This window comes from Armigeres subalbatus, chromosome 2 (genome assembly GCF_024139115.2).
Source record: "Armigeres subalbatus isolate Guangzhou_Male chromosome 2, GZ_Asu_2, whole genome shotgun sequence".
NCBI lineage: Eukaryota > Metazoa > Arthropoda > Insecta > Diptera > Culicidae > Armigeres > Armigeres subalbatus.
Genome location: NC_085140.1, coordinates 302,134,026 through 302,148,084, shown reverse-complemented (window position 1 = coordinate 302,148,084; position 14,059 = coordinate 302,134,026). Strand labels below are relative to the sequence as shown.

The window sequence follows — 14,059 nt, the reverse complement described above, 5'->3', positions numbered from 1 at the left end:
CGCGTTTATGCCTATCTAGATGGGCTTTATTTTCATTCCAAATGTTGTTGAGAAAAAATTTACGTTTCAAGTTTATTAACATTATTTTTGGATATGTCCAAGTCTATTTAATGGCATGATTATAATTCAAGCATCATTTAAACAAATGTTATGAGGAGAGATACGCCACTTGTTGTCATTTTAATCCATTCTAAAACGACGCACATAAACGATGCTCATTGAAGGACATGAGACATTTCCATCTTGTCAATTTCTTCGCAATTCCAAGATATTTGTCAGTTTCTGATTGGTGTTTATTTTACGATGAACCACTCAGCATATCATTTTCAAAAGTCGTAGGAATTCTTTCATAATATTGGAATATTTTATATTTCCTTTTATAATATCTATCTAGTACGAATGAAGGTTTATACAACAATTGAAAATAAAATGTTCTGTGATTTAATGCTGATGCTTCATTTAATAATTTCTTCCGCAGAAAGTCGATCAAAATTAGAAGATGATTCTCAAAAGTTATTTCTTGCCTATGGTTTTTTATATGATATTTTCGTTAACTCCGGTGGTATTTTACAGAATTGCAAAAGAAAACGAAGAAACTTCCTAAAGAAATTTCCACAAGGACCCTATGATGATCCTTGTATATATTCCTGTAAATAAATTTCCACAGCGTAAAGAGGATTTCTGCAGCATTAAAACCCGAAAAATTATAAAGATTATATAGGAGGAGGTTCCTGGAGCGGTGACCGCAGGAATGACTATAGAAAATCGAAAGAATACCGTCTTGAATTTAAAAAGAGTTATAGCGATGGTCACAGATATTTCTTTAATAAGTGCTCAAAAATTGAACCGGAGTTTTCCGCAGGAAGTCACTAATCAATTTCTGCAAGAATTTCTAGCGATTTCGTAGGAATCATGAAGGATTTCTGCAAGTAAGTGAAGATATTCCGCAGGTTATTTGTGGAGAATTTACTTGAACTCACGACAAAATTCTGAATGAATTACAAAATAGTTTCCCAGGGAATTTTTGTAAGAATACTCGGAGAAATTTCGACAGATATTCTCGGAAGAATTTTCTCAGACAATTTTGGAGCGACTTCTGCACTTCAGCAGATCCAAGGGCAGTTGAATTCGGCAAACATTCCCATGAAAATTTCCGAGGATGACCCGCAGAAATCTTTGGGATGAATCGGCGCACGAAAAATGAATTTCTACAGGAGTTCTCGGAGTTTTTAAATGAAATTCCAGTAAGAATTAGAAAAGCTTGTTATAAGAATTGAAGGAGAAATAACGGACTAATTTCTGTTGGACTTTACGCAAATTATTCTGCCGTATTTCCGAAGAAATTTCTTCTGAAATTTCTAAAAATATTCCTCTGGAATTTTGAAGGAATTTACACTTGATTCTGACTTAAAATCAACGGAGCTTGAGCAACTATGTTAGATTTTGTATTATTTGTTTCTTGATATGAATTCATTTGTTTCAGAAGTTTTTTTAAAACGGAGTTTCATTGTCTAATTCCTGAATATCTAAGCAAGTTTGTCTTGTGACAAACTTCAACAAAGCTGCCTAATTAATTACTTTAAAGAAAATTGCGGTTTTCAGATATTTTAATATTTGGCACGTTTATCTTTAATCAATTATGATCAAATCTCCTTAACATTCATTTGTAATAAACGTACCTTGTGCAGAATTAAAAGTTCTATCAACAAAAAAAACTGATAATAACGGAACAAATCATGCCAAAGCATCATCTAATCCAAAAGCGGTGCTTATGCAAATAGTTTTGACTGTTTAGTTCTTGTTCTCTTGGATTCAGTACATTCTAGTGGCGAATAAGGCCATTTAGAAGGGTTATATTTACTGCCGGTTTATTAGTCCCATTAGAATTTTGATACAAAATGTGTTGCAGTTTTAAATCATATTTAAAATCAGTAATAATTGTAAAAAAGAAATTTTTGAGAAGACGCTCAGAAGACAGAAGACATTTAACGTGTATTTGCTTAGAATTTATATCTGGATCCGCGGATTTGGCGGAATGGTTTCATGTCGCGCGGAAATGGCGTGGATTTGAATTTAGTCGGCGCGGATTTGGCGCGGAAAATATTTCAGGATCTCGTAAATTCCTCGTTAAGAGTTGATATTATTTCACCGTGAAATTTACCCATTTTTGTAAAAGTGCCTCTACCCATTAAAATAGGAAAAGGCACTTTGTGAGAAAATGGGTGAATTTTCATGATGGGAATAATATCAAAATAACAGAGTTCATTGATGGGTAAAGTGATTCAACCGTGTAAGGATTTTACAAAGAAACGTTTAGGAATAGGATTTGGGAATCTTTTAGGAATCCATAAGATAAAGAATTGTTTACAGATTCCATGGGAATCTTTGAGGATTCCATGAAGTATTTTAGAGATTCCATGTGGATTGTTCAGATTCCATTAGGAATTCTTCAGATATTCTACTGAAATCCGTTAGGATTTCATGAAAATCTTAGGATTCCTTGGAGACTCATTTGGGATTCCTTTGAATACTTCAGGCACAGAGTAAACAGAATTCTAACTTAAGTCTCACTTAATACATTCACATGGTGGATTCATTTTGTGTGGTCTATCCAGCTACTGATGGCGTCTTCAGCGATTTCTTGTGTTGTGACTGCCATCTGATTGCTGCTTGTTCAAACACATGAATTTAGAATTGGGCGATAATGATTCCGTGACGATGATTTCGATTGCATTTTGTGAGACGATTTCAGTGAGACGTCTGTTTCTTCGGCTTCAGATTCCATGAAGAATCATTTAGGATTCTAAGAGGAATCATTAGATTCTATGAGGAATCATTTAGGATTCCATGAAATCCTTGAAGACTCGCTCGCGATTCGATGGAAAATTCTTTAATATTCTTAAATGAGAAAACCTTTAGGTGTTCCATGGGAACTTTAGGAATATTTTGAGAAATCTTTTACGAGTTACATGGAGAATCCTTTAGAGATGCCATGGGGATTCCTTTAGGACTTTGGGGATTCTATTAGGATTCATTAGGATTCCATTAAGATTTTTTAGGATTCCATAGGGAACCCTTAAGAGATTACAGAGAAACCTTTAGTGATCCTATAAAAAAATTTAAGGGATTCCATGGTAATATTTTAGATATTACATAAAAATCGTTTAAGTATTCCACAGGGAATCTTTTTAGGATTCCATGGAAATATTTTAGGATTCCATGTGGACTCCTTTCAGGGATTCCATTAGGAATACTTTCAATGGAGAATTCAATGGAGATTCCATTAGAAAACCTTGAGAGCTCGCTTCAGGGATTCCATGGGAAATCCTTTAGGGATTCCATTACGATTCCCTTAGGGATTTCGTGAAAGATCTTTAGGATTCCACGAGGAAGGCTTTTAGGATTCCATGAAGAATTCTTTACGGATTCCTTAGGAAATCCTTAACGATTTTACGAAGAAACCTTTAGGGATCCAATGGGATTTTTTGGGGATTCCATGAAAATCTTTTAGGATTTCATAAGGAATTGTTATGGATTCCAAGAATCCTTTAGGATTCTATATTCTATGCAATTCTTTAAGGATTCCATGGACATGTTTTAGCGATTCTATGTGACTCTTCAGCGATTCATTAGAAATACTTCAGGTATTCTACGGAAATCCTTTGGGGATTCAATTGAAAATCCTTCAGGGATACCTTGAGACTCTTTTGGGATTCCTTAAGGAATATTTCAGGATTTTTCTTTTAGCGATCTTTTAGGGATCCCATTTGGAATCCATTAGATGAGGAATCTACTAGGATTCAGATTGCTTTAGGGATCTGATTAGCATCCTTCGAGGATTCCATGAGGAACTTTAGAGTTCCATGGAAAACTTTGAGGGCTTCCTAAGGATTCCAAGGGATCTTTAGCGATTTTAAAGAATACTTTTGGAATTCTATGAAAATTCCTTTGGTATTCCATGCGAAATTTTTAGGATTTCGTAGAGAACCTTAGAGATTTCTTGGGAATACCTAGGGTATTAGAGGAATCCTTTTGAAGTCTCTATTGATTAACTAAAGGATTTTCCATGGAGTCTCTAAATGTTTTCCCATGGAATTCTAAAGAAATCCACATGGAATCGTTAACATTCATTAAAGATTCCCATGAAAGCCCTAAAGATTCCCTTGAAATCCTAAAGGATTTCTCATGGAATTCAAGATTCTACATGAAATTCTTTAAGATTCCCCATGACATCCATTCTAATTTGCATCCTAAATATACCCCATGAAAACTGAAGGATTCTCATGGAATCAACAAAGGATTTTCATGGATTCATAAAGGATTTCAAGGAATCGCTAAAGGATTCCCTATGCAATCCCTAATAGATTTGCCCTGAATCTCTAAAGATTTCCACTGAAATCCCTAAAGGATTTCCACTGAAACCCCTAAAGGATTTCCACTGAAAGCAATACGTAAATTGAAACGAAGTACATCAGAACGTTTTATGATAAAACTAATTTTCAAATAAACTTCCATAGATTTTTCTTACGAAATTTTCACCTAAAACTAAATCCGCGCCAAATCCGCGCGAAACCCTAAAATCAGTTATGTAATTCCGCGCCAAATCCACTGAAAACCGCGAAAATCGCGTTAGAAAATCGCTTGAACTATCCGCGTAGTCATGTAACAACCCCTGTAACAGAGTACCCATTAATAGTGTAGAAATGATCTAAACCGTGTAAAGGAGTTTCCTATGGGAATCCTTAAAATTCTTCATGAAATCCCTCAAATGATTCCTCTTAGAATCCTCAAAAAAGAATCCCTCATGAAATACCTAAAGGAATCTCTAAAGGATTCCTCATAATATCACTAAAGAATTCCTCACGGAATCCATTACTGATTATTATCCAGGAAAATCTTCAAAAGAATTCCTCATAGTTCGCCTGTAAAATCCTACTACCAAGATTCCTGAAGGATTCTCCCACAAAATCTGGTAAAAGAATTCTCCATGAAATTTCTTAAAGGTCCCGGAAAGGTTCCGGAATCTCTAAAGAGGATTCTGATTCCATGTATTGCCTAAAAAGCAGGCTTTGTGAAATGTCATCTGTATGTCATTTGACTAATTTGTTCATAACTTTCTTTTAGAAGCTAAACTTATTGCATAATTTTAAGTATGTACACTCCCATAACCGCTAGAAGTATAGGGCTTATATTTTGTCTAATGGTACATTTGCTCTAAATATAACATTCTTTGGCTGGAGAGTAGAAAACTCTCCAAGAAGCTGCTTCCAGCTGTGGGGTCAGTCTTTGACATAATGTCATTTTAGAATGACATTTGCCTCCCACCTTTGCCCCAGATATACATGATTTACAGCAATGTCTTGTTATAGACAAAGTTGAAGAAACACATTTAAGAGCTATAAGTTCGTCGCCATACATCCATTAATTGATAGCTACCTTCTAGGAAAAAAGTTCTGGGAAAATTATACAAACGAATGCAAAATGACATTTTGTACAACACTAACCTAAAGTATTCGGTTCAGAACCTCCGAATGGATTCAGTTCGAGATACGTTTCTGGATTCCCAAGAAGTATTCCAGAAAACATTCCATTTGCAATCTCCAACAATTTTTTATCAGGAAAAGCAGAAGCGATTTCCAGAACTATTTTCTTTGCAATTCCATCTAAGATTTTGGTTTGTAATCCTAGGAAAAATTCAATTGCCAAGATCGTATTCATCTTTAAAATACCAGAAGAATTCCGTTCAAAACCCCAGAAAACCATTAAAAAAGTCCAATCATTCCGTTCTGAATATGAGTCCGAATATTTAACATAATTTATCGCATTCCAAAAGGATTTCATACGATATTTTCAGAAAGATTCTCTTCACAATCAGACTGATTCACTCTACAGAATTCCATAGAAACGATTCTATTCAAATTTCTAGAAGGGTTCCGTTCAAACTTCTAAAACATTTTCTTTTTAGAATGTTATTGTAAACCCAGAACTATTACGTTTCTGAAATTCCGCGACACCTTCACATGTAATCCCCAGAGGGGATGCCGTTTCGAAATCATTCAAATGTTTGTAAAATCCACTGAGACATCTGATTTAAAGATGTCGTTTGGTATCCCAGGAGGAAACTTTTAAAAACATAAGAAATTCCAAATTTCGATATACCTAGGAAAGATTTCTGTTTAGAACACACTAGAAATATTTTCGTTTAGAATCGAATATGTTTAAAAAAATCATTCAAAGATCTAGCTAAGTTCTGACTTACGTTACATCCGGTAAGCATCCTCCTAGGGAATTTCTAAGACATCAATGCAACCCGATCCTTTTCAATTGTGCAGGATTGCTTTAACTTCGGCTCATTCATCCCGGTATATTGCTCAAGTAGAACTTATGTCGTGACTGTATTCAGGAAACCCATTTTCAGATTTTATTCTGGCAATAATTGTTTCAAAGTTACCGTGCGTATGTTGTTGTTGACTCTGAATAGAAATATGGGATAAGCAAAATTAAGCTCTTTCAAAATTTTCTATATATATGTATATATAAACTTACCAGAATAGATTATTACAAACTTTTATCAGCATTAAAAGTTGTAACTCAGAGAAAATGGTGTTTTGATTTGAGGGGAAATGGTAAGGTGAGATATGCGCAGCAGGAAGAAGTGAACGACCAGGAACACGACTTACAGTTTCTTTGTAGTTGGCATCCAGTAGTTATATGAACCATTCAGAAATGTGAAAGACACTGTAGAGAGCCATAATTTATAGTCTGAAGAAGTGAATAAGAAATAAAATATAACTATTTCAAAATTAAATAGGGTAAAAGGATCAATAGTAGATCTTCCAAGTAGCGGTATTTTTGGCACTTTATGTCTTAGGCAGAGGAAATTTCCAACATATTAAATGGAATGATGAATTGACCATCCATCATTATCATATAAAATATCTAAGGGGAGTAATGATGGGAGCTTTTGGCAGGTTTTGTTATATTATTTGTCAGGGGGTTTTGTATGACTGGTTTTTATATGCTCAAATTTGGCCTGAAGACATTCTTTTGCATATCAAAGAATATTATTTTTATTTTATTGAATGGTTTTATTGAATGTTATCAAAAACACTGATACGGACACTTGAGATACAACTGCAGAGATTTGGTTCTACCTTTCAAACTGCGTATAATACAATTTCTGTTGCCATGAGCATTTAAATTTACGATTGTAATTGGACAGAATTAGGAAAAAGTTTTTCTAAAAAACCCTAGGATCTGATGTGATTTAGCAATCTAATATCACAGTGTCTGAGCATGGAGGATTCGATGAAGGAGAGAGATTTGCTGATATCAATGACAGGGAGTTCCAAAACTTCCGTGCTGTTTTTCAGTTGACCTGAACTCTATCGATAGTTACTTACTCCAGTGACTTCCGGTGTAAGTTCTTTCAGTTGGGTAGAATGGATCAAAAGTTGTGTATATCACTTTTAACAACTTTATTTTGTTTACAACACCACTAGAAGGCGTTTCCGATGGGACTTTGCACAATCACCCCATACAGGTGAGCCATAAACCATAATGGAGCTTCAAGTATACATTTTGAAAATAAGTATTTTGTTTTTGAGCTCAGCGGCTTGGAACGACGATTGATGAGCGAGAACAGAGAGCGAGGATTGCTTTATCCAGTTTTTGTAGTAGCATAATCAATGTGTTTGCTGAAAGGTGAGTTTGGAATCGTATATAATTCACAGGTAATTGGTAAGCTCTTCATTCGTCCAGGGTGCGATGATAGGCCATTTATCAGATACGGTGGTACTCAGAAGATTCCGCGCTGCTCTTTTTTGGTAAAAAAAGATAGTCTGGGTTTTGGTGGCATTGATCTTTAAATCCTCCACTTGGCGTTGAAAAATCCCTGCAAAGGCTGTTTTGTGCATTCCTGTAGTTTGGTCACACGATTATTTCCGGGATCTTTATCCTGAAGGCAAGGTATGCTGTGTCATCTATGCAAAAAATGCATACACTACTCCGTCTACTTTTTTTAAATATAAACATCTCAGCTGTGATATATATTGTACAAGGTAGGACTCAAGACCCAGGAACCTTGTGGAACCACCGAATGGAATCCGGTGTGTAGTAGATAGTGGAAGCCACTGACCGCAACTGCGGGAAATGTTCTGGAGGACAAGAACGAATGGACTATTTTTACGATATATAGTGGACAATTAGATTGATGCAGTTTGTACACAACTGCCTGCTGCCGAACTGAATCGTAGGCTTTCTCCACGTCCAAAAGCACCATTCCGGTTGACCTACCAGCAGAAAGATTTTGCTGGATTTCTTTTTTGATTCGGACTAGTTGATGAGCAGTGGAGTGTCCTTTTCTGAATCCGAATTGTTCGTGTGGAACAATAACATCGGTTTCCAAATGACGGTTCAATCTGGATAAGACCACCCTTTCCAAGATTTTGCTGGGACCACTCAATAAGCTGATTGGGCGATAGTTTCCAGGTGAAGTGATGTCTTTGTTCTTCCAAAAGCAATAACCGATGCATGTTTCCATTTCACTGGAAAGTAGCATAGCTTGAGACACGCGTTGAGGATCTTTGTTAATAGAATAAGTCCTTTTCTAGGAAAATGTTTTAGTAGTACGTTCCTGATTCTATCGAGACCGGGAGCTTTTTTTGTTTTAATGGCACGACTTACAGTTCCTTTGTAGTTGGCATCGTAGTTATGAACCATTCGAAATGAAGACACTGTAGAGGCCACTATAGTCTGAAGAAGTGAATAAAAATAAATATAACTATTTAAAATTAAATAGGGTAAAAGGATCAATAGTAGATCTTCTAGTAGCGGTATTTTGCACTTTATGTCTTAGGCGAGGAAATTTCCAACATATTAAATGGAATGATGAATGACCATCATCATTATCATAAAAATATCTAGTGTAATGAGGGCTTTGGCAGGTTTGTTATATTATTGTCAGGGGGTTTTTATGACTGGTTTTTATGCTCAAATTTGGCCTGAACATTCTTTGTATATCAAAGAATATTGTGGCCAAATTTCATAAAAATCGGTCGACAAAACCCTCCCTGCCAATAATAGAACAAAACCTGCCAAAGCTGTCTGTTCTAATAAAAAGTTTTACAAATACACGACGTTATTCTTCGAAATTGACATTTGAAAATCTGATTGAACTCACCCTGGGGTCTATAATAGTTAATTGCTTTCCTGTAATTGACTTTAAATTTGATTTCCATATTCCGTTTCGGGTTCTCTACTCACTAGAGAAATCGATGCAGCACCCGGCAAACAAATTTTGGTCGTTCTTCGGAATCGCGTCGCGGAGCAAATGATTGGCATGTCGTTCGACTGACCTACAGTAAACAAATTTTAAACCCAACACAACCGGATCAGTGCAGGATCACTCAACTAGCTTTCGCAATATCGACCCTCAGCTTCAACGGCGTTGCACAGGACTATTTCTTCGCCGAAATCCGTCTCGAAAAGACGGTCCTGTTTGTCAACACATAGTATTGCTTGTACCGCTGGCAGTTTCGAACTAGCGTGGCAACGATCACTTCCGGTAGCATGTAAATGGCTGCAATTCATCGAAGCCTGTCCAAGGGTTAGCACCGGACTTTGATCTCTCGTTGTTTAGTTTCTCGACCAGCGGAAACGTAAACAAACCGGTTTCAAGTTCGGTTTTACCCGAGTCAGCGTCATTGCTGCTTTAGTTTTGCGTCGGATTTGAATTGGCACTTTTGTATCCCCGTAAGTTTCCTTCGTTGCATGCTGTCCCATGGCCTGCAACGACTGCAAACTAAGTTGGGCACAACAGGTGAATGACGTGGTGAAGAAGGTGTATAACACTCTGAGGACATTCATGCGATTTGTCTCTGTGCTCTCAAAACAAACAAAACGAAGGCTAGTGAAAGCCGTAATAGTGCCATTCTTCACCTGCTGCTATGTAAATGTATACTACCCGGGTCTGTCTGCTGCGCTCAAAGAGCACCTCCATCGTTGCTTTAAGTCAGCTATCCGTTTCATCCACCGCCTTCGTCATCGAGACACGACTGCAGCATAACGGAAAGAAATTCTTGGGCACGATATACCGCCCAACTATACCGATTCCAGATTAGTGGCTTTATGAAAACGGCTATCGACGGAACGCTACCCGGATACGATCACAGCTGGAATGCATAAGAGGTGTCAACATCTCTCGACATAGTACATCTAGCAGGAAAAGTGTGCTAGTGTATGGACCATCGTGTTGGAATAAGCTGCCAACGGTGAAGCGGAAAAGTCGGACATACGCCGTGAGGAGATGGCTGTAAATCAAGTGATCCAGATATATACAATTTATTTTTCCATCCTATTTTTTGTTAATCCTACCTGTAAATTTCCAGCACTTTTTCCTTGACCTGATGCACATTGTAAATAAACAGATTTTCGTAGATACCAATAAAAATTACAAACGCAAACCAAAAATAATTTAATTATTGAAAACCGGAAAAGAAAAACAAAACTTTTGACAAACGTCGAGGAAAAACAAAAACAAATTCATTTGTCAGTTATGCACGGTGAAAAGGATATGCTCAAAAGTTGACAGATTATAGCGTGTGACTTAGTGTCTTTTCAACTGTATACCTAGAACTCTACACACCGATGGAGACTTCAAGCGCAACACGCAAAAAATCCGAGTGTCTCGTCCCGGTTATTAGTTCCTGCCACAGAGGTGGCAACTATCGCCAAGCTCAAAAGAGAAAGCTTTCATTCACAGCGCACTATGGTCCAGGATACAGATTTACGCGGAAAGATGCATTTTACGCCAAAACTAGATTTTTCAGAAAAAACTGTTGTTCTACAAAATTGTTCGAAATAGTAAGGCCATCATTATGGTTCTACCAAAAATAGGGTATCATATAAAAAAAATTAGAAAATATTTTTATTTCTCGGAATATTGACATGTTACATTCTACAAAGTTGTAGCGTAGCTTATTCCAATCAATTTTGCTAAAAAAACTTTTTCTGTAGCTCTTAAGTTGGCTGATTTAGAGCAATTTTACCTAATTGGATTAGGGTGTACCTCAAAAAACAGTATTTTTGATATACTTTTTTTGTTTTAGGTTTCTCGAAAAAGTCGTCTTCAGGTGACTTTTAGAGGTCAAAAAAATGCAACTTTTGATGGGTAAATATGCTCAATATTTTTTTCCGATCAAAAGTTATAATCGTTTTTCTGTCAAAATAAATTTTTTTTATAAGTTGATATCTCCGGTTAGGGCAGACCAAAAAATATATTTACACGGCATCCAAAGAGAAATTTATATTCTTCATTATGTCAAAAGTTAGGGATATATTATTTTTTTATTTCAAGTTTCACCAATTTTACTAAAAACATGTTTTTTCAAATAAATTAATATAACTCGAAAATGGACGAAGATACAGACGATATTCTTGTAGCAAAACTCGCGTTTTGAAAAGCCCCAAAAGTCTTCAGAAAATGACATTCGTGAGAAATAAAAAATAAAAAATCTACAGCTTTAACACCTTTCATAAGTTTTATCATTATCATCGTATAGCAAGATTTACGAGAAAAGATAAATTTTCGGTCTGAAGCATACTTTTGAGAAACAACAATTGTTCTACAAAGTTGTTCTGGATACTTGGGCCCTTATTATAGAGTTATCGAAAAATAGGGTGGGCCATTTTATAAAAATGTTAAATTTTATTTTTTTTATTTTGCGAAATATTGACATAAAATTTTCTACAAAGTTGTAGCACAACTTTTTCTTATCAACTTTGCTATATGAACTTTTTATGTAGCTCTCAAGCTCACTTGTTTAGAGTAATTTTACTTACCAGGATTAGTATGTCCCTAAAAAAAACAATATTTATGATCTGCACATTTCATTTTTTATTTTTCATGGATGTCACCTTCTGACGACTTTTGGGGCTATCAATTTATTAAAAAAAAAAACATATTTTTAGTAAAATTGGTGAAACTTGAAATAAAAAAATAACATATCCCCAACTTTTTGACATAATAAAGAATATAAATTTCTCTTTCGGATGCCGTGTCTGTCTGGTCTGCCCTAACCGGAGATATCAACTTATGAAAAAAATGTAATTTTGACAGAAAAACGATTATAACTTTTGATCGGAAAAAGATATTGAGGATATTTACCCATCAAAAGTTGCATTTTTTTGAGCTCTAAAAGTCATCTGAAGACGACTTTTTTGAGAAATCTACAACAAAAAAAGGAGATAAAAAATACTGTTTTTTTAGGTAAAATTGCTCTAAATCAGCTAACTTAAAAGCTACAGAAAAAGTTTTTTTAGCAAAATTGATTGGAATAAGCTGCGCTACAGCTTTGTAGAACATAACATGTCTATATTCCGAGAAATAGAAAAAATATTTTCTAATTTTTTTTATATGATGGGCCACTTTATTTTTTGGTAGAACCATAATGATGGCTTGACTATTTCGAACAATTTTGTAAAACAACAGTTTTTTCTGAAAAATATAGTTTTGGCGTAAAATTCATCTTTCGGTAAAATTCACGGTCGGTTGATGGACCAACTATTGTTCGTGCCTTTCGGTCACATGCGCATGGCAGTGGTGGAAATACTCGCTTCACGAGTAAGAAAAGAGTGTAATTGGGCCTACCAAAAATGCGATACTCGCACGAACCTACTGCCCGCATTTTTCTGGCGCTTGCTTTGTTCGCGAGTACGGGCAGAGCAAAAACAAAAAGCCGGGCAGTATTTTGTTCGGGAGTAAAAACACGGTCGCGAGTTTTGACGTAGGACTTACGTCTTTCTTTACTATACCAGGTGTCATTTCAAAATATTCAAATCGACCGCGTTACGCTGTGTTGAAAGATTTTAAACGTTAATAGCGTTCGTCTCAGTGGACAAATTTCTGCGGTAAGCCCTCAATCGACAGATATCAAGTATGCCTTTCATGTCCATGCTTGATAAGACCAACTTGTTTCAATAGGCATGAAACTGTTTTCAATGAAAACATTGAGCTCAAGGGAACCTATAAATATGGGTACGCATAATTCTTGCATCATTCCATTACCACGTTCTGATTGGTGCAGACACCAGCGAATGAGCAGCCGCTGGGTCTGCCGAAGCCATAAAATAGCGCAACGCGATTTTTCCTTTCATTCTGACCGGGACAAGCAACCGCATCATCGATGGAACAGCACTCACACCTTTTAGCAGGGAATGAAATCATCAAGCCACCATCATCAGCCGAAACCTAGCCAGTACCGCAGCAGTCCACCCTACAGACCCGACAAAGCAGCAATGCTGAGCAGATACCGGCAGCAGCAGCAGAGTCGAGCCGAGACCGGCCGGCATCGGTGATGAGCCGAGACAGGCTGAAGGAAAGTCACATGCATGCACTACATGCTGCATGTATGTCCAAAAAACAAACGGTTCTTCAGAGGGCCAATGATAGCGATCAATATCAAAGCTTTCAATTCCTTTCGGGATAGAAATTACAGGGTTGTTACGGAGATCCTGAAATATTTTCCGCGCCAAATCCACGCCGACTAAAATCAAATCCACGCCATTTCCGCGCAACATGAAAATCCATTCTGCGCCAAATCCGCGCGACCCAAAACTAAATTCTAAGTAAATACACGTTAAATATCAATGCATTGATCAATGCAATATTGGCATTGATAAAAAAATATGTAGTAAAACATTGTTTGATACTGGCCCACACAAAGCGAACGTGACTGAATGATCGTCCCATGTTATGAATTCTAAATCTTATCACCATAAATCCCATGTCCGGGTGTTTCCTTCCTTCTACTACTAATAATGTTGTCTCCAGAAAAGAACACCCTACTTCCCACCTGAACTGCAATTCTAAGCTCGCTTGCACGGCTTATTGGCCTGTATCAAGTGAAAAGTCCCGTTAAGAAATAGACGCCAGCAGCGAGCAACAAGCGTAAAAAGAAGAAGCCCTGCAACGCGTTGATGATGATGACGCTTTGGCTGACAAAGAATCAGGATACAAGACACTAGCTGATTAGCCCACCAATTGGGAAGCAGAGAAGAT

General features: G+C 36.6%; 1 protein-coding gene across 1 annotated transcript in view; it reads right to left on the bottom strand.

Annotated features, from left to right (window-relative positions):
- The window catches only part of LOC134209829 (uncharacterized), a 35,197-nt gene that overhangs the window by 2,123 nt on the left and 19,015 nt on the right, over positions 1-14,059 (bottom strand). Inside the window, exon 2 of the mRNA XM_062685854.1 lies at positions 8,527-8,754. Within this exon, the coding sequence (XP_062541838.1) occupies positions 8,527-8,754 (228 nt within the window). The remainder of the gene's footprint in view (positions 1-8,526; positions 8,755-14,059) is intronic.